This window comes from Piliocolobus tephrosceles, chromosome 8 (assembly GCF_002776525.5).
Source record: "Piliocolobus tephrosceles isolate RC106 chromosome 8, ASM277652v3, whole genome shotgun sequence".
Taxonomy (NCBI): domain Eukaryota; kingdom Metazoa; phylum Chordata; class Mammalia; order Primates; family Cercopithecidae; genus Piliocolobus; species Piliocolobus tephrosceles.
The window spans coordinates 28,093,173-28,114,849 of NC_045441.1; the positions used below are offsets into that span (position 1 = coordinate 28,093,173).

Here is a 21,677-nt window from a genome sequence, read left to right on the forward strand (position 1 = left end):
AGAGGTCAGTCTCTGGGCTGATTTTGACATGTGCAATAGGTTATTTTATCTGAGCTTGCAAATGATTCTAGAATTAACAGATACACATTTACACTGGCAATTGGAATGAAATCTATGGGCTCCATTAAGATGCCACTGCTTATATAATCTTCTTGATCCTTGACAAGTAAGAAATTTGCAGAATTTGTGTTGGTTTTTCTGAACTGTCTGGTTGAACTATAGAGGTAAGCAGGACCCCAGTGTCCTAAAAGAAATGATTATTTACTTTGGAAGAAAAATATCTTTCTTAGATTCTTAGACATCTTAGATTCCTTTTGACTCTCCTTTTGACTGTATGGACATGGAACAAGTTCTTAAAATAATTATTTTCTTTTCTTCTCAAATTTCTTCTCTTGCCTAGCTTAATGCATAAGCCCTAGCTTGCTCTAGTGACTCTTAAGCAAGATTGCAGCCTAGTAATTGTTTCTTTACTGTGTTGTGTCTGAGGAAGAAATATTTAAATTGGTGTCTTTTCCAGTTCCTTGATGGTTCTTTACCACACCCAGGGCCAATAAAACATTGATGCAATGGTAAAACTGAAGACAATCTCACGATTCAGTAACTCAAAACTGTAAAAAGCTTTTGCCAAGTAACAGTATTTAGAAGGACAACTCAATAGGTTATAGGGGGTAGATTGACATGCAAATATCCATCACATTTTATTAAGCAAATTAAAAATAGATTTAATCTTTAATGTGTGTCCCTACAGTATAAAATTTACTGGATTCAATTGTTGATTATGTCCTCAGCAGTTTGGCTAATTACCTTTGGCAGATGCTTGATGCATATTAATTTGGGATCCCATGTCAATTGTAACTGTCTTTGGTTTGTAATCTAGCCTCTACATTGCATAGCTGAGCAACAATACGGGTGTTCACTTGAAATGTAACTGCAGGCAATTCTGTAGGAGGCACAAAGTGGTTTCCTGAGAAGATCCCTGCACTATGGGATGGGAGCCTGGATTCTAATGTTCAGCAGCCACATAGGCTGGTTATTTACTTCACATAATCCTGCCAGGCACATCTGCTGCATAGGAATACCATGTGAGTCGGGGAGCTATTATTAATTATTGCCACAGGGGACCAGAAGGGAAAAGAGCTCCTTAAGAACATTTGCAGAGTAGCCCCTAACTAACAATTGTTTGAAGGAAAAATATTAATTTGATAAAAACACTTGAGGGAATTAGAAAGTATGATGATCCTAAGTGTTAGGGAGAATTCTCTAATTCTCCCAGTTAGTGGAGCAACTGGAATTCTCGTACATTGCTGGTGGGAACATAAAATCGTACAACTACTTTGGAAATCAATTTGGGAGGTTCTGAGAAAGTTAAACATGCATTTACAGTATGATCCAGCAGTTCCACTTCTAGGTATTTACATAAGAGAAACAAAAACACAAGTAGACACACAACCTTGTTCATTAATGTTTATATAACACCTTTATTCATCATGGCCCCAAACTGGAAACAACCCAAATACCCACCAACAGATGAATTCATAAACAACATACCATATTCATATATGTATGGAAGGGAATACTATTCAGCAATAAAAAAAAAAACTGAACTACCAAGGCATGCAACAAAATGAATGAATCTCAAAAACAGTATGCCAAGCAAAAGAAGCCGGATACAAAAAGAGTATGTACTGTATGATTCCATTTCTGGACTCAGACAAATGAATCTAGAGTGACAGAAATCAGGGTAGTGGCTGTCTAGGGCAGGGAGTTGAGGGGAAATTGATGACAAAGGAGAGGAGGGAGCATTGTGGAATGATTAGAAGGTTCTATAACTTGATTGTGGTGGTGGTTTCACATGTGTACACATTTGACAAAACTCATCAAACTTTGTGTTTAAAATGGATTTATTTCATTATGTGTAAATTATATCTCAATAAAGTTGAATGAAAAAATGAACACACACACATTGGGAAAGCAGTGACAAATATGAAGTTGGAACACCCCAGACTGGCTCTTAGGTGCTAACAAGGTAGTAGACCTTCTCAGATTGGTGCCTGTTTTGGGGGTAGCTGCCTCTCCCACCAAAGTTCAGGTCCTGACCTAATTCTACTCGCAGGCTGATTCCTTTTTACAAAAGCCTTGCTACACCTCTGTGAGAATGAAGATGGATATGAAAGCACTTTGCAAACCAAAAAATGCTACATCCAATCAACAAAGGTGGCTAATGCTGAGGCTCGTTGTCTACCTGCTTGGGGTCCTGGCCTGCCCTTAAGGAGCTTTGCAGGAGAAAAAAAAATGATAGAGAGACATCCCTCCTGGGCCTCCAAGTAGACCTAGAACCTGCAAGCATTTCCCTCCCCTCTCTCCTTTCTCTCCTCAGCTGAGCCCCTCTCACCTCTCAGAACAACAGTCCTTTGATAACCTGTAGAGGAATTATGAATAAATGGATATAAAGACAGCCTTCCTTACCATACACACAATTTTTAAAATTAAATTAATTCTTCCTTGTGGCATCATGACTAAGAGCCCAGGTCCCAGGGTCAGACTTCATGTGTCCAGAGACCAGCTCCTCTTCACTTGCTGGTTGAACCTGTAAAATCCTTTAGCTTCTCTGTGCCTCGGCTTCCCTGTCTGTGAGAGAGGGATGGAAATAGTACCCACACCACAGGCTGATAGGAAAATTAGTCAATGTCTTTAATACAGTGGCTGGCACAGAGTAAGAAAGTAACAACTGAGAGCTAGAAATCCTACTGGAAATTTTTGTCCTGACTCCCCATCTTCTCTCTGAATTTTCCTTAGGATATCAGAGAGCATTTTATCAACACAGAAACCCATCCAGACTTAGAGTCTGTAAGAGGAGGAAGTTCCCACACACACATAGCCTACATTGGAACTTTTCTAAAAATACCAGTCACATAGGATAAAATGGTGGGGCACAGCCACACCTTTAAGTTTTACTTTCCCAATCTGAGTTGATGGTGTTATATTTTATCTATACTTACTTGAGAAGCCTGTCAAGTGTGCTGTAATTGTATGAATAGACAGAAAGGTCCACCCACATGCCAGGGTTGAGAAATGTAGAAAATTGGGTGCTCTAACAAGCCAAGTAGGGAATTAATAATATATTTAGAATTACTAATAAAATGCCTGTCAAGCAAGTGGCAATATGTACTCTACAAAAAAAAAAAAAAATGCCTGCCTGCTGTGTAGGGTGTGCACTCTCCCTGAGAAGTATATATTCTTGGAAATAAAATGATTCACCCCCAGATGAAACTTCTGTTCCCAGGCATTTTCCCCCTAATTTTTCATTCATTTGTGTATTTTTTTTTTACATCCCCTCATGTAGCTCCACCAACCCTCCCAGACGTCAGTGGGTCAAGCAGCCTCCCAAGGCAACCTTCTGCACCTGGCTCACAGCCAAGCATCCATGTCTCAAAGTCCCGTCCGGCAGGCTTCCTCTTCTTCCTCCTCATCCTCCTCTTCTTCAGCTTTGAGTGTGGGCCAGTTAGTCAGCAGTAAGTATCCTTTCTGGCTCGGTTTAAATCACGGTGGCCTTCTTGTTGCCTATTTGCAATGTCTTCCTTCTTGTCTCTCTCTCACTCTCTCTTGCTCTCTCTTTCTCTCAACGCTGCAGAGGAATTTCCTGGCACTGCTAGGTCAATACTGAGATGAAGTCCGTCCCCAGGACCAGATGGTTCCTTAGGGAAGCAGGCCCCCAAAGCACACTCCCTGGATTAGTGGCTATCAAGGACCGGGTTCCATCTTAAGTGGTTGCTGATGTGCTGAGTCAGTCCTGCCACTTCAGAAGGTAGCAACTGATCAGCTTTCAGGGCATGAACCACATAGCTCACAACTGAAATAACCAACAACAGGCACTCAGTTGGCAGGTCAAGCTGCTTTTCTGTGTGTTTGAAGTCCCCTGCCGTTCTATTTGTAGGTGTCAGAGGAAATAAAAGAGAGCATGCCTGTGGGCGGGTGGGTGTGTGCATACAATAAGCCACCTCAAGTGGCATGTGGGGGAAGCTGCATGGGCCAGAATCAGATGAGAAATCTCTGAACAACCATTCATAAAATAGGATAAGCCTGCAAGTCTGCCTCCCTAAATAGCCTGTATATGTATATATATAGTTATTAGAATGGTATTTGGCCCTAGGGATAAGTAGTACATTTATCACATGCAAATAACAGCATGTTAAGATGGATGGGATAATGGTCTGATTTAATGTCAGTCACCGTTAGTGTAGTTTTTACTTATCTATAAAACTGTGGAACATGTGCACAGATTGCAATTCACCAGGGACCAAAAATCCAGCAGCTATGGATGCCTGCATAGGCATCTGTGCCATAAAATGAGGACATGTGAGGATCTGTGTTTGGTCAAGTGTCATGAATGACCTGTTATAACAGGAACAGTAGGATCTTACATATCATGGGGCAAATCTTAAAGCAAAATGGAGGGTTGCCATGACCTCCCCGACAAGTAATTCTCCTCAAAAAAGAAAAAGAATTACATACATGTATGTCTATATTCAATTATACTGATAATTCAGGCAAGAAAGATGCTTGTGGGTGGGGAAGAAAACAGAATGACGCATTATGGAAAGATGTGAAAATGCCTGGGTAGGCCGGGCACAGTGGCTCATGCCTGTAACCCCAGCACTTTGGGAGGCCAAGGCGGGCAGATCATGTGAGGTTAGGAGTTCAAGACCGGCCTGACCAATATGATGAAACTGGGTTTCTACTAAAAATACAAAAATTAGCCAAGCATGGTGGCATGCATCTGCAATCCCAGCTACTCGGGACACTGAGACAAGAGAATCGCTTGAATCTGGGAGGCGGAGGTTGCAGTGAGCCGAGATCGCGCCATTGCACTCCAGCCTGGGCAACAAGAGCAAAACTCCATCTCAAAAAAAGAAAATATGCCCAGGTACTTCACCAGACTAACCTGGATGCTGTTGATCTTAAAGATGGGTCAACACCAGAGTTTCAGGATACATACGCATTTTCCATCAACTGTATTTTAGGTTGTTTAGATATACGACCCTCTCCAGAAACTCTAGTCTGACTTGCATTAAGTTAAGGATAAAGTGAATTTAATTATAGTCAGATTTCCCCTAATTAAAAAAAAAAAAAAATCCTAGGGAAAAGAGTCAAACTTTGTTACAATTCAATATTCTGTATAAGTTTTTGCAAAATACTCCATTTCTAAATGGCAGCAAGGTCATAAATTTAGGATAGGTTGTTAAGCTTTGGTCCTGAAAGAAAAGGAACCAAGCTTTAGCATTTTACAGAGAAGAAATAAGTTAAATATGAAAAAGAAGTACAAACAACCTCCTACTAATACAATGTTTCACACAAGGTAAATAGTTAATATGTGTAAGATGGACAGAAAGATGAATGAGTGGATGGGCAGACTGCAGACAGTCAGATGGATGGAACTAGGTTCTCTCTAGTCCCTTGTCACAGCTGGGCAGTGAAGGATTAGCCTTTTTCAGAAATCAATAACAGAGATACTTTAATGGGCCAGATGGATCTTCCACTGCACAGTAGCCAGTGGGACATATAAGTTCTAGGTTTATGATGAGTGAACCATATTACATATCCTTGGTATAAAATATATAGACTTGGGAAAGAGAGACTCTTTTACCACATGCAATTGAAGCTGGACACTTCAAACCCTTATGCAAAGCCTGAATGACACCAAGCTAGCTCCACAGTTGTCTCTGCAGGCCAAGAGAGTCTAACAGTACCACTAGGGTCACATTATGCCCTAACCCAGTGCTGGACTTAGAGTTGCCACAAATTTTGAGCGTGTTGTTTAGTTAATTCCCTTCTGTCTCAAAACCCAACTACAGAATGAATAGTACATGGATCATAACCCTCTGGTTCCATAATTTGCTATGATGGCTCACAGGACACAGAGAAATACATCTACTGGTTTACTATAAAGGATATGATAAAGAATACATATGAACAGCTAGATGAAGAGGTACACAGGGTGAGGTCTGGAAGGATTCCAAATGCAGGAATTTCTGCCCCTGTAGAGTTGGAGTGCACCACTCTCTCAGAATGTGGATGTTTTCACCAACTTGGAAGCTCTGCGAATTCCATACCTTAGTGATTTTTGTGGCAGCTGCATCATGTAGACGTGATTGATTATTAACTCAGTCTCCAGCCCCTCTTCTCTCCCTAAAGAGTTGAGGTGGGGCTAAAAGCTTCAAGCTTCTAATCATGGCTTTGTCTTTCTGATGATCTGCCATTATCATGAAGCTATCCAGGAGCCCCTAAGAATCACCTCATTAGAACAAAAGATGCTCCTATCATCCAGGACACTCCAAAGGATTTAGGAACTCCGTATCAGATATATATATATCTTATTACATCACAATATCACCAAAACTTTGGTCAAAACCATGACCAATGAGTCCTCCATGTCATTGTCAAAGACTGTCATCCTAGTGTTGGCTAACCTGCCATATGCCAGATGAACTAGAATAGGTGGATCATACAAAAGCTTTGCCCACTACAAGCAAGAGAATGTTGAGTTAATACCTTAGTAATGATACAAGATGTTCATATGCAAAGGACAGCACGTCTGGGCTCAGAACTACCAAACATGCATACTTATTAGAAAATCTGCACAGTACTTATTTCTAGCACCTTGCCTTGTGTTAAACCTTGCTCAGTCTCCATAATCATCAGAGGTGGATACAGTTTTTATAAGTAGGGTTTTTAGAAAGTCAGAAGAAGAGTCAAACAAGTGACTTGACAAATGTCCTAATCAGGTTTAAGATTTACAGTGCACTGTTTAGAAATAGGTAGATTTAGGGTTTTGATTGCTTGCTGGATTTTTTTCCAGTATACATTTTCTCAACACCTAAGCTTGATCCTTAGACAGCAAATGACTTATAGTTAGTTCCAGAAAAAAACAAAACTATAAAGTGAACTTAAAGTTGCATGCCGATAGCATATAGCACAGTGAAACACCCTGATTCACAATCCATGCCATTTTCTACATCCCAAAGAGGTCACCATATTGCAAAAAGACCGTTCTCCCAAATTACATTGCAAACTCCCAAATGGCTTCCTATTTCTCAGAAATATGTGGTAAATATGCCCATTATTTGCTGTGAGACTAGCACTAAAAATCAGACAGCTATTTACATAAGATAGTTAATTAATTCATACCTTTAGAAGCTTCTTTAAAGATATATATTATTCTCATAACAATCCTACAAATCAACAATCATGGAAAGATGATGTTGATGCATGGTGACTATTAAACCCATTTAACAGCACCTTACACTGACGCCCGGGCTAAGAGTGGGAAGGAGCTAAATTTAAAAATAATAATAATAAAAAATAAAGCAAAACTCTGTCCTAACTGATGCATCCTGAGCACTCAATTCAGTATGGGCCCAGTGACCATGCAACCAGATTCTACAAAGCAGATTTGTCTTCATGCAGTTTGCATTTAGCACCCATAAAAATCTTTTTTACTTTCATTTCATGCATCCCAGGCTTGATTTTGGAAACATCATCATTATATTTATGAGTCACTGCCAATTTTCAATGCCATATTGGCCTAAGTCCCCAGGCCAGTTAATTCCTCTATAAGTTGATCAAAGGGTCAGACTCAGGGTGGACCCTGGCCATCATTGCTATTATTTTCTGGCCCTGTCTTTAATATACCAGGCTCATGTAATCTGGAGCAAACTTCTATAAAAGATGCCACTTCCTCTGCCCTCCATAGAAGCCCCAGATTGAGTTTCCCTAGAGCCGGTTAAAAGTGCTGGATCCACCTTGTGAGAAATCTGAGGATTTTACCTGAAGTTCCCATCAAGGTGGCCTTGAGATTCATCCTTAAAATGAACCCAACCTCCCCAGAGCCAGGAGAATAGATGACAGAAAGCCAGATTGACCTATCCCAGGACAGAATGTGAAATTCTGAGCTGAGGCAGCATTCCAGGGAGGACTCTGTTTATCACAGTAACCTCTTATTTCCCCTTTTCAAGCCAAAAAGTATATATTCCTTAAGGAAGGGAAACTATTCTCACAGTGAAATAACCTCAAGAGTTTAAGACAGAAACTTTGGGATTAAAAAAAGAGCATTAGTCTTTTGATGAATTCAAAACATCTTACAGACACCATCTAATGAATTCTTCCAAAGTGTGAAGACAAGTCCCACATGTAGTAATCAGGGTAAAGCTAATATTTATCTAGAAGTGGACACCTTTTTTGAATGGGAAGATTTTTGTAGTCTCAGAACCCATGGAGCAAAATGATAACAATAACATTTTGCCATCTGAGTTTTATGGATAAGAACACTAATATAAAGAAATCTGAGTGTTCACCTCCAGCAATCAACAAATTTTGCAGAGAGATGCTACTTTGTCCAATAGACCACCACCCTGTTTAAATTTCATAAGAATTTCTATTTTATCACGGATCTAAGTAGAACCAGGAGAAAATACAAGAGTGGAAACTGTCAGAGGAAGAAGAAGGAATTCAACTTCCTGGTGGAATAACTCTTTCTTGGGGGCCTCATGGAAGATACTGGGCTCAGTAGCCCAGGCTTCCATCCCTCTGAGCTTTAAAGTGAAAGTTTGATAATCCACACAACACCATCAATGCACACAGGCTAAAAGTCCATAGCTTCCTTTTCAACTCTGGTTATTGTCACTGATCTCACAAAAAGCAGCCTGCACGATCACACATACAGATTCAGTTGATAGTCTCAAGGAACTAGTAAGGACACATAAACAATAGAGACAGCAGGGGAAGGGAAGAAAGATAAGAGGACACATTTACATAAAATGTCAGCCCAAGTCATAAACCTGCCCAATCCTGTGCCACTGTCTGGTGGCAACACAGGCCCTGGGACTGGAGTAGACCATGGAAACCCTTCCAGATTAAAGACCTGCCCCTCACATACTGGTTAATTCAACTGAATTTAGCTGATCTAGAGATAGGGCTAATAAAGGCAAAAATTTTACTTTCCCAGCCCGCTGATTCCCAGATCTTGACCACTTGCCATATGTAGTGAGAGTGGGGCAAGGAAAGGGCCAGGGTGGGATGGCTGCTCCGGAGCCCCTGCTCAACAGACCTGTCTGGCCCATCAGTCCTATACAGGTAAGAGAGCAAGTTTTCTGTGTAGTGAAGCTGAATAATGGTAAAGGATCAGTAGAGACAATGGCACACAGAGGGCACCACACCCAGACTTGGTCGAGCCAGGGCCACAAAGAAAGATTTCTTTCTGTAGTTGTCAGCCGATCCCCTGCATCAGAATCGCTTATGATACTTGTTAAAAATGCACATCCCTGGACCCAAACTGGTGACTCTTATACCTGCCAAATTAAGAAAATCACAGTCCTAAAAGTGATATTGTTACATGGAATGTCTCCAGCTTTCCATTTTTTCAGTTTCAAACCTCCATGCTCACACCCTTGCAAGACTGCCAAACCCTTCTTCCCTCTCTCAGAGAGGCCAGATCCCTCTCTCACTGTACCATTCTGTACTCTCTTCTGTAAACCAGGGTTTCTCAGCTTTTTTTTTTTTTTTTGAGACAGAGTCTCGCTGTCTCCCAGGTTGGAGTGCAGTGACACGATCTCGGCTCACTGCAAGCTCTGCCTCCCCAGTTCACGCCATTCTCCTGCCTCAGCCTCCCAAATAGCAGGGACTACAGTCGCCTGCCACCACACCAGGCTAATTTTTTGTATTTTTTAGTAGAGACAGGGTTTCATTGTGTTAGCCAGGATGGTCTTGATCTCCTGACCTCGTGATCTGCGCGCCTTGGCCTCCCAAAGTGCTGGGATTAGGGGCGTGAGCCACTGCGCCCAGCTCTCAGCTATTATTTTATTATCACCCCACTCCCCCTGCAAGGAGCATTTTTAGGTGTTTTGTTTTGTTTGTTTGTTTGTTAATCTTAATTGCCCTCCTTCCTCCCCACCCCACCCGTCCATAACATTTTAATACCACAGATATATTGCACATCTGCTCTATTGATGTACTATGGCCCTTTGGGGGACCACGCCATTGTACTAAGACTTTTTCTGCCTCCCCCTCAGAACCAATATCAGCCTCATTGGGAATGCATGCTTTAAATGCAGGGTCACAAAACGGGCTGAGCAAGGAGCAGGTTGGAGGCTGGGTGGTGTGAACACGAGGAAGAGCTGAAGGAGCAGCCAGAATCAGCTGTAGCCCACTGGACATTACCAAGTGCAAATGTACATCCGGGGCAGTCAAATCTTCTAACATTTCAGAAGAATTTGGAAAATGAAGATTTTCCTTTAGAAATAAATGTTTACATGTTAGCAAGTAATTTTTTTAATGTAAACACTAGGAAAGCTGGATTTTATTTGCACGCTGCTCATGTGCAACTTTTGCTCTAGGGAATTTTTTCATAGGGAAAGGAAAAACGGGCTCGAGACGGTGACTGCCGAAGTGCGCTTCCACAATCCTTAGCGAGCCCGGAAGCAGCTCCAGGCTGATGTGTTCGTGGGGTTTGGGATCCAGAGCACAGCCTCCACTAGGGACGACCCAAACCAATCTCATTAGCAGAGGATTGCCTGCCTTCTGGGAGTAGTTTTGGGAGAAAAAACAGGATTTCTATTCATCTTAACAGGCAAACCAGTTTTATAGTCACTGCCCACCCCTGCCCCGCCCATGCTCATAGATTCTCATTGTGTTACACTGAAATATTCACTTCTAGAACGAACTGCTGCTTCACCCTACAAACCTTACAGGTCCTCACGGTGCCTTGCTCCTCCCTGCCTTGCTGCCTGTGTGCATGCTGTCACCGCTGACCAGACTATATGACTCCTCCATTCTCTGAAAGCTGCCCACTGGGGAAGACCTAGATGAATCCTCCCTCTCTCCTGTGTCTGCACACCCGGTGTGGATGTCATACCATTAGTTCTCTATTATACTCTGCCTGATATTTTTCTCTAATTGTTTCTTACGCATTAGCATTGTATGCCAGTCCCCTATAGACAGTAAACTCCATAGAGGCTGAACTGTTTCTGATATTGCCCCTCCCCCCACTCAGACTCCCAAAAGTTACTTTTCAAAAATACTTAGACCGATTGCAGGAGTTGTACCACTTTTCAATCTTTCTACAACAGAATTATGAGTAATGACATTCTACAGGACTTTTGTTGTTGTTGTTTTAATGTGACGATTAAAAGACAAACTATACCTGTTTTGCTGATTCTGTTGACAGAGTCCATTTTCCTTAGGCTGGAGAAGATCCCTCCCCAGTAATAAGAAAATCTGTACATGAAGCGCCAACCTCGCCACAGATATTAACATCTTTATTTAAAAGTCCTTGAAAATGGGCGTTTGGCATGAAAATGTTCTGGTTTTGTGGGGTATTTTTTGTTTTGTGTCACGATAACTAGCGTTTCCATAGTTCTCAGCCCAGAAGAGTAATATAGTCTGCCACAGTCCTTGGACAAGTACTCAGATTTACTGAAATTGATGGGTTATTGTGCAGAAAAAGGAAGAGAAAAACTTTTCACATAAGTCGGAAGAATGAGGTGAAGAACAATAGAGTCAGCTCAGAGGGAGAATGACTTCGCTACAGGCAGGATTGAGTAGCACTTTGAAATCTTCCACCATCCCCAACCCATGCTGTCTCCAGCTTGGTGTATGCTTTCATTTATCCAGGGATCAGTAGCCAGGGGGGAAAAGTTTCATTCTCCAGCTGTTGTGTCATTTCCCTTGATAAGTCCTAAATTGACCGCGTTATCCAGCACCAAAGGAGCTCTCCTGTGGTCGGCATTTTTTATTACGTGCCCTTTCAGGGGACAAAGGCGTCTGTGTCAGTAAACTGCTATGGGGGGAAAAAGACAATATTATTCTCCCAGTTTCATAAGCATGCTCTTCTGAGGGACTAATGTGAACGTAAGAAATTAGGCAACATTATCATCTGTTAGCCTCGCTGTTAGCCTGGCTGCTTTGGCGATCAGGTGAAGGAAAAATAGAAAATACTATTTTCTTCAAGAGCAATTTTTAGCATTAAATATGCTAATTAAAACATTTCAAATGGAAACCTTTCCCTTTTCATATTTTTGCACAATATTTGAACATATTTATGGGTAAAATGGAGTCGCATCCCCATAGCAAGTGCCTCCCAGTGCTGGTTGTTATTTGTTAAGCCCTAAGGAACATGCTCTGGCATTGGGGAAGTGGCAGTGTGAACAAGCTGTGGCTTTGTCTGGGACAGAAACATCTGGAAGGATGATTTGTGGAGGTGTAATGAATTGAGGATGGAGTCTTGGGTGTCTCACCTGGGAGACAAAGAGAACATTCTCTGAGGTTGGTTTCCTCACTGCTCTGCTGCTAAAGAGAGCCACTTTCTTATAAACCGTAATAAACAGATATTGCTCGGCTGCGTGTTGACGTATTGATCCTATTTTTAAAAACATCTCCACAGATCCTCAAACGGCAGCGGGTGAGGTGGATGGGGTTAATCTGGAGGAGATCCGAGAATTTGCCAAAGCTTTTAAAATCCGGCGCCTGTCCCTTGGCCTGACCCAGACTCAGGTGGGACAGGCTCTCAGTGCTACAGAGGGGCCCGCGTACAGCCAGTCAGCCATCTGCAGGTAACCCGCGCCTGCATGCTGTCACCTCTTCTGGCCGGCCTGGGCCTCATTTGTCCTCACAGTTCAGCTTTTCTTCGTCGGGTGGGCAAAGCTGGAGGGGCAGAGAGTGGGAACAAAGTTTGGGGGCAGCTATATGTTGGGATTGGTGATCTTGATGCAAACGATGCTGCTGAAGCAAATTTGGGGGTCCTGGCTTTATAACTCCTGTCAACTCACCAAGAACTTCCAAGGCAGTCTCATTGGAAATACACTACCCTGGGGTCAGGGGCCTTCCTCCTGGGCCCACACTCCTATGCAGCTGAGAGCCACCGACTTTGTCCGTACATAGGTATTCTGAGCAAATGTTGTAAAGCTGCCATTCCTAATTTGTGTTAATGCCTTCGCTATTTCTGCCCAGAGATGGCTATCGGGATTTTCCAAGAAAACACACATTTAAAAAAGAAAATTAACTATCTTGTGACCTTGAAGGTTTTAACTTGCCTTCCCAGAAACAGCTTTAAAAGCACATTTATAAGAAATAAAAAATAAAATAAAAGAAGAAGCGGCTGCTTTAAATGGCTCAGAAAAGGGTAGTGAGAATCTGGCCTAACCTTGCTCATTTCCCCCAAATTAAGTAAATGAATAACAGAATCCGGCCTTGGTTGTGTTCAAGTTGATCCGGGTTAAGTGGTCAGAAGCAGGCCCCGTGCATGCATGTGTGTGTTGCACTAATCCCATGTTTATGCATGAGGTAACAAAGGCACTTCGGTAAGAGCTTTTTCCTCTTGGGCAATACCTTATGAGTCCTCCTCCATCAGGAAAAGCCAAGAAACCAACTCTAAACTCATTTAAGTGGATTTTGTTCTTGGTGATCCATGAAATGCTGTCTTTTTATCTGCTCTTTATACTTTTAATGTATTCCCCAAAGGACGGAAGTGTACTTTTCCTGCAGTTTAAGACTAAGGTTATAAATAACATCAGTATGGGGTAGTAGCTTGCAGCTCACATTTTGCTCAATGATTTTCCATAAAACCCATTGATTGTTGTTAAATACAAAAAGCACCATAGGATCCTCTCACTTCTATGGCCTCCCCTACTGTTTTTTCTTATAAGATACCTCCCTGTAGAAAATAACCTTTATTCAGTCTATACAAGGATACTACTGCTGGGAAATTTGTTTCAAGGCTTGTATATGTTATTCCAAACAACATGTACAGAAGCATCAACACTAACAAGCAGCATCCATGATATGAATACCATTGCTCCCTGTTGGGAAACATTAATTTTGTTTCATCTTGACAGCCTTGGGATAAAAGCAGCCACAGGTTTTTTAGTTGTTGCCAATTTTCTATTGGTGCTAAATTCCTGTTTAGCTTGTTTTTAGTCCTAAAACGTGATTTCCTTTTATTGATATAAGTGCTAGCTAATGTTTAACTCATGCACTTAGCACTTCTTGGGCATTCCCAATCAAGTATGTTGATTTCTAAAGTCTACCCCAGAGAGAGGTCAAAAAAGCTGTGGCTGAAATGTGGAGACTTTGGGAATTCCTAGTATAACAGAACGTGTCTGATGCCTTGACTTTTGGGCCTTTCTCTAGCTTCCAGTACTTCCGTGAGATCATTTTAGGAGCTATCTACCAAGAAAAGAAAGAAAGACCGAGATCTTATATTGGAACAGTTTAAGTGAATTCAAAGGGTGCTGAGGAACCTGCTTTGGAGCCTGCACACTCAGGAATCGCTTGTCCCTCATTAGCTGCAGTGACTCCTAGGAGCTGCTTTAAATCCCTCCTTATCAGAGGCACAGAGAAAAAAGCATTACCAATACACTGATCAGCCCTATCACAACCTCTGTCCCCTGGTGCCTTGACACTGTAAAGCCTGTTGTCACGCAATCAAATATTTAAGCTTTGGGGATTTTATGGCAAACGATGGCAAAATGTGGTATGTGGCAAATTAGCACAACAACGAGAGCTTTTGAGGAGCTTGCCGTAAAGGACAAGTTCATTAAATAACATTAAATGATCAGTTCACTCTGTATTGAAAGCAAATGTACTCCTTCCCTCCTTGACCAGTACTGGAAGCTGGGTTTTTCAAAAATAAACAAATAACCCTTGAGTTCTATGTGGAAGGGAATGCTATGGAAATTGCATTAAAATTTGATTCTGTTTGTGCTGCTTATCACATTATAAGAGATCTAAAATATACCGCCAAAAATAAGATTGTGGCACATAAAGAAAGCCTATCCTTTTCTGCACTTTTGCAAGCATCCTTACAAAACATATTCTGAGTAACACAGGCTCTATGAGAACAGACCATTGTAATAAGATGCACTCTGTAGTCAGAAGTTTTTCAACAGCATGGGACACTGTAAAAGGGAGAGGAGAATTCTGTGTATCCAAAGCTGTCATATTAGAGAGTTGTGAATTTGGATTTAGAATAAACAAACAAATGAATTAAAGAATTCCTACTTTTTTTGTACCTTATTGAGAATGAGTGTGAGTTTGGTACCAGGGCGACTTCTTAAAACACTCTATATAATTTTGTCCAAGACACTTCATATTTTTTAAAGTCAATGTAGCAAAGAATTGCTGATGGCAGTTGATACATAGAAGACCTCATTTACAGAAAATGATATCATTCAAGTACAGTTTGCAGATATCACACATTAAACACAGCTTGGTGCCCTGGTGCAAAAATACACCATTACGCCGGATGGTGTTTGGAAGGCAGGAGGTGGCCTTAGCACACCCAGAGGTGGGGTGTTTTATAGTAATTACAATGTGTCCAGCTGTTTGAGCCAGAACAGGAAAGTAGCAATGGGTTATGTTTTACCTGGAAAAAGGGCATGTTGTTAACTTACATATGGTGAAAATGGTTTGTTCCCAGAGAGAGAAAGAGAGAGAAGTCAAAATGAGACACAAAAGAGAGAGAAAAAGAGAGCCATAAAAAAGTCCCAGTGGCCATCAGTGACTATGATAATAGCAATAACATTTTTATAACCAAGTCAGTGGAGGAAATTTAAAGAAAACCAAATGTAAAACATGTAGAGAATCATTTTAAATGAAAGAATGTGACAACTGTCATCTTTGATGTCACTTCCTAGTGTTAATTTTTGCCTTCAGGAGTCTGAGGACTGGAGAAATGGAGCTGGTACTGTTGAAATAAAAGCTTAGATCTCAGAGTTTATAGGAAAAAGGCCTGTAGTTGTTTGCGTGCCTGTTATGATAGCTCATGCATCCTGCTGTCTCTGCTTCTCCTCACCCCTGTCTGTGCGCCTGTGTGGTTTGCATGGTCTGGCATGGAGCACGCTGGGAGGGTTGGCGCTGGCTTGGGCAGGGCTGGCTACCTTGCAGCTGGCTATTAACCTGCAGTGAATTCGCCCTGCCAGGCAGTCAGGCAGGCAGGCAGGAGGCCCACCCTGGCAGAGGACTCAGTGTAAGACTGTTCTTTCTCAATTTTCCCCCCCAGACACACCATCCTGAGAAGCCACTTTTTCCTACCACAGGAAGCCCAAGAGAACACTATAGCTAGCAGTCTGACAGCCAAACTGAACCCTGGCCTTTTGTATCCTGCCAGGTTTGAAAAGCTGGACATCACCCCTAAAAGTGCCCAGAAGATCAAGCCGGTGCTTGAGCGGTGGATGGCTGAGGCTGAGGCCCGCCATCGAGCAGGTATGCAGAACCTGACCGAGTTTATCGGGAGTGAACCATCCAAAAAGCGCAAGCGGCGCACCTCCTTCACACCCCAGGCCCTTGAGATCCTCAATGCCCACTTTGAGAAGAACACACACCCCTCTGGGCAGGAAATGACCGAAATTGCTGAGAAGCTGAACTATGACCGAGAAGTAGTTAGAGTTTGGTTCTGCAATAAGAGGCAAGCGCTGAAGAACACAATTAAACGCTTAAAACAGCACGAGCCGGCCACGGCAGTCCCTTTGGAGCCCTTAACAGACTCTCTGGAAGAAAACTCCTAAAGAGATGCCCACCCATAATCAGAAGCAAAATTCACAGAAACTAAACTCCACGCTTGGGACTCCACAACAATAACAATGACTTTTAATTTAATTTAAAAATAGCCCCGGCCATCATCACCCTTGTAAGTAAAAGACTAAGAAAACTACCAAGTGGACAGAATGGTTTCTACATGTCTGTTGGTTTTCCAAATAGGAAACAAGAAATTTTTTTGAAAATTTTTAAACAAGGAATACACCACACTGAAGGTGTATATGGTAGGATAGTTCCCTTCCCCCACCCGTCTCCCCCAAACCCAGTTTTTTAATGGACTTAAAGCAAACCAAATAACCACGTACTTTTTTCTGTATATTATGAAAATGTGAACACATTTTAAGGAAAAAGAAAAAAAAAAAACCTAAACCAAAAACCAACAATGAAGAAACAAAAACTTTGCTCTGTTCAAAGCGAATACAAGCCTGCCACCTGGAGGAAGGACTGTACCCCTTCAGGTACTAAGTGCTGATTCACTATGAAACCTATTAACCAAAGTCAGAAACATGGCATTGCAACGCGATCGTTCGTCTACGCTTCTCCGCGCGTAAAGTTGTGTTACGAATTTTTACATTTGTACTAACAGAACAATAGGAAACCTGATTTCTCCCATCTTTCCCATCTATTGTCTCCACCCACGGGGTGGGTACCATTGTTGAAGCCATTCTGTGAGGCTCACTATTGGGTTTTTCTTGGGTGGGGGGTGGGGAGGGTGGTCTTTTTTCTTTTTCTTTCTTTTTGACGGGAGGGCATCCTGGATCGTGTGCCAAAGCATTTGTTGCTTTTTTCTCACTATGACTTGTGGGTTTGAGAAAAGAAAATGGAGCTCACATTTCTCTCTTTTCCTCCATTTCTCCATCTCCCTCGCGCGTGGCTCCCGGGGTCTGCTGGAAAGCCACAGAAGTGGGGAGTGTCTTTTCCACTCAGATCCTAGTGAAATGCAGGAGAGACTCCAAAATAACTAGGGCTTTGCTCGATGAACTGTCAACACTGGCATAAGCTGTAATTGTGCTCACTGTCCACACCAGAGCTTGGGATTTTTCTCATTCTGTTGGCCACGTACATGGAGAGCTGACCAAAACTAATTTTGTAATATAAACATAAGCTGCACATTTGGTTCAATACTTACATCTATGTTATGCTTCTGTGCAAAGCAATTTCTCTCAGAAGTCTGATAGCCAAAGAAATGTCTCAAGATTTCAGTCAAATACACACATGGCATGCACACACCCATAAACACACACACAAAGAAACAGGTAAAAAGAAAGTGATAGCAACTGGATCATTAAAGGCCATCGTGTATCCTGTTAATCTCATCTTTTCTGCTACTTCTTTCATTCCAATATCGATGGCAGACTTTTTTCAGGGGGGAATAATTATTCTTCGGGATATATAAATGGAGCAGAAAGGTGGCGGGCAAATTTAAACTGGAATTGGGGGCTAGGTTCTTCAGGGGAAAGGAAGTTTGAAGAAATTTCCACCAAAAGAAAAAAATATAGAAGGGGCTTATCTAACACATCAGAATACCCTTCAGTATGAGAACTAGAGGATTATTTCCTTTAAAAAAATAACTTAGAAGATCTGTGGGCTGCAATAACCTAATAAGCAAGAAGGACATGTTAGGATGTGAGGACGGCTGTGCAGGTGAGCACTTGGCACCTGCCACTGGTGTTTTCACCCAGGTACAGGCAGACGGTGTTCCATTAAAGGAGCAGGCAAAAAAGAGCTGTCAATTTGCTTGCTGTTGAAATGTAAATATTCACGCATAATTTATAATCATGCTAATGTATTATCTAGAAGTAAGTTGTGAAAGAAAAAAGAGAAACCCAATCTCAAGTTGCCCAACTGAGTAGAAGTGCCATCTCCTTCCCCTAATACACTCCCTCCCCACCGGGGGGTTTGAGTTTCTTCTGGTGGCTCCTTTGCTGGTTGTGTAAATGCTACAGTATAATTGTCCCCTCCGATGATTCATGCAGCAATCAAGAGACTACCAGCAAGGAAACTCTAAAAGGAATCCTGGAAGCAGAACAAGTCACTCGTAAAGGTGTTTCCATTTTATCAGTCAATGCTAACTGGACCACAGCTAACTTGATCTTCAATGCCAACATCACAGAGTCCCTTTCGCCACCTCAAAAACTGCACAAATATGGACAACCCAGAAACCCAAAACTTTATTGATTAAAACAGATTTTGGATTCTCCTAGGACCTGCTCCAAATTCCATCAAGAAAAGCTCCCTGCGAAGAGAAGTTAACAAGATAACATATGACGGATGCTAAATATTTAAATATATGCCGGCAGCGGTTACATAAGGCCTGCTCAGTTCTGAGATCTATAATTGGGAGGGTCTAACTAGGACAGGGAAAATATAAAATAAAAGTAATCTTCCAGAGTGGAACAAAAAAGAAATATATTCATCCCACAGTCGTAACACCATTCATGTGCAGTGATTTTTTTATAGTTTTATAATTTTGTATTGTTTTATAAATTATTTATAAGGTGTTGTAATGCTTCTTACATTAATTTTTTACAGATAAATTTTTTGCTACAAGGCATTAAAAGGTGCCTGAACAGATTCTTAGGAATATAAATTATACTGTGTAACTCATAAGTCTTTGGGACCACATCTAATGCTTGATTTTATGATGACATTTCTCATGTCTACTTGTAAACAACTTCATATGCCAATAGCGTTTAAGTGTCTTTTATGTTTTCATGAACTGAAGGTTAAGGTTTGCCACCCACAAAAAAATAAAAGTCACTTTGGGCATATGTGATTGTATTTCAAGCTTCAGTATTTTTCTCACATAATTTTTAATTATTGTCATCTGCATTTTCTTCATTACTTCATGAAAACATGACAGTGGATATTACATTTTACACTTGTTTATAGATTTCCTTCCTTTTTCAACCAAGAAAATATTTTGAACAGTTGAAACTTTTAATTGCATTTGCAAGATTTTGGCTTTTTTATGTTGTCATCACACAGATGCACACACACATACACACACAACACAAAAGAGAGAACAAAAAAGCAAAAGGAGCTAGAAAAAACAAAACAAAACAAGTAGAGGCATATCAAAGAACTCAAGCTATAACCAAAAAGAAATCGTAAATTGCCTTTGCTCGTTTCTCTACGCTGGACCAAAGCTCAATATTTGTAGGTATATGCACATTGTATAGATATGGCTAAATGTTGCTGACAATCTCGCAATACTAAACTGTTCCTATTTTAAGAAAAAAAAAAAAAAAAAGAAATACAAACTGTTCATCAATGTTTTACCTCAGCACTCTACTTGTACCCAGTTAATGACCAAGCTTAAAAGAAATGGAGATAAAGGAAATTGATTTTCATTTCAATGTTTGACTGTAAAATCTGTTTGGATAACATTTTGTAATGAGCCTTTTGTCATGTGATTTGCTTGTCTTCAACTTGAAATTATGTGAGGCACATTTGTTTATTTGTTGTTAAGAAAGTGATTTTTTTTTTTTGTCCTATGTGCTGTGATCTAGACTGGTCACCGGGGTCACTTATGAGCCACCACAAAGAGATCTGCTTCTCTGCGCCCGGAGCAGGCAGCAGGAGGGAGGGCAGGAAACAGGACTGGGTTTCTTTGGAAAAATCATCATGATGAGAAGTTGACATGATAGACTTGTGACCAAGAAGCCAAACTGAATATTTAAAAGCTCCTTACTTGCTCTGACATTGAAACCAAAGCTGATTTTATCTGCACAGGTTGCTTAATGTTTAAAAAAAAAAACAAAAAAAAAAACTGTACTTAATCTAGAGCAATATCTGTATGGTCAGTAAAGCTGCACTTTGTGTATTTCTTAACAGCTTCAGATCTGTCACTTTTAATTTGTACCATAAAAAATAAATAATTGTTTGACATGAGCTTCTAGGCTAAGTGTATCTCACACTCAGATATGTCATTTAAGTTGTCAGCATTTTAAAAAGTGTATGTTACAACCCCAAATATTAAGGAAAGGAAGGGGTTCAAGACAGACTGGTTAATATCATGATTATTTTAACTTTTCAAATGACATATTGTATTCATTGGGACTCTTTTGGTTGCGAGTTATAGGAATCTAACTCAAACTTGCCTACACATAAACATACTGTGTTGTTTGACTTAATGGGAAGTCCCGTTGTAGACCTGAAGCACAGCTGGATTCAGTGGTTTCAAAGATGTCATCAGCCTGTGCTGCTTGGTTTCCTTCTCAGATGGATTCTCTAACCATCGACTCTAGGACTGTGAGTCATGCACCCTTCTCTAAACTAAGCACTGGTGCTGGGGGGTGGTGCACATAAATTCATGGTCACAGGCTCATTCCTGTCTGTGGGGGGAGGGTGGGGCCTCATTCTGACGACCCTGTGGGACCACAAGGATTGAAAGAGGAGTCCACATAAGAACCGGAAGACAAAAAAAAAGAGCTATGGTAATGAGCAGATAAAACCCAGAGCCACCACATTCTACAACTAACACCCAGCTGTGTGTCAGGTCGTAGAGAGTTCCGTTGGTGAATAGTGATCTGCTAGTCTTAAGTAATGTCTGTAATGGCATGTCCTGGAAAATCTGGACATTTGGCATATGTTCCCGCCTGAAGTTTAGTGTGAGTAGGGGGGGAGAGTGAATGTTGTTATATAAATCACTAATTCAAAAGATAGGATCATCTTGCTAAAAGTACCAGTAAAAAGAAAATTTTAGAATCATAATCGTCATACTTTCAGTGACCTTTAGCAAACATTGTTTATGCCACATGAAAATCTGTGTATCAACTTCATATTGTGATTGATAAGAAGTGCTTTGGAGTTAGCAACAAAACCAAAAATCTGAGTAACCATACATTATAAATGAGCCACGAAGGGGCCAGGAAGATCCAAGCCTGACTTTAAAAGGGGCAAAAAAAAATGCTGATACTTCTGCCTTGATGGGTGGGGAAAAGACAAAAAATAAAGTCATTTTCAATGGCTTTCCTTCCGTATTTAATATTCTACAAATATTATGAGCAAAGGTCCTGCCTATGATTATGCCTATTATTATGAAATACGTTTGACCTAAGAAACTCTAAAACTTCTTCTTTAAAAAGGAC

General features: G+C 41.1%; 1 protein-coding gene across 3 annotated transcripts in view; it reads left to right on the forward strand.

The window, feature by feature from the left end:
- POU6F2 (POU class 6 homeobox 2) overlaps positions 1-20,478 on the forward strand; it is a 496,629-nt gene extending 476,151 nt beyond the window's left edge. For 2 of the 3 annotated variants that reach the window (XM_023226357.2, XM_031936007.1), the window contains 3 exons: positions 3,344-3,512; positions 12,434-12,602; positions 16,049-20,478. In XM_023226357.2, the coding sequence (XP_023082125.1) occupies positions 3,344-3,512; positions 12,434-12,602; positions 16,049-16,553 (843 nt within the window). In that variant the 3' untranslated portion in view covers positions 16,554-20,478. The remainder of the gene's footprint in view (positions 1-3,343; positions 3,513-12,433; positions 12,603-16,048) is intronic. The other variant, XM_023226358.2, reaches the window with a different exon arrangement.
- Positions 20,479-21,677: the final 1,199 nt, after the last annotated feature.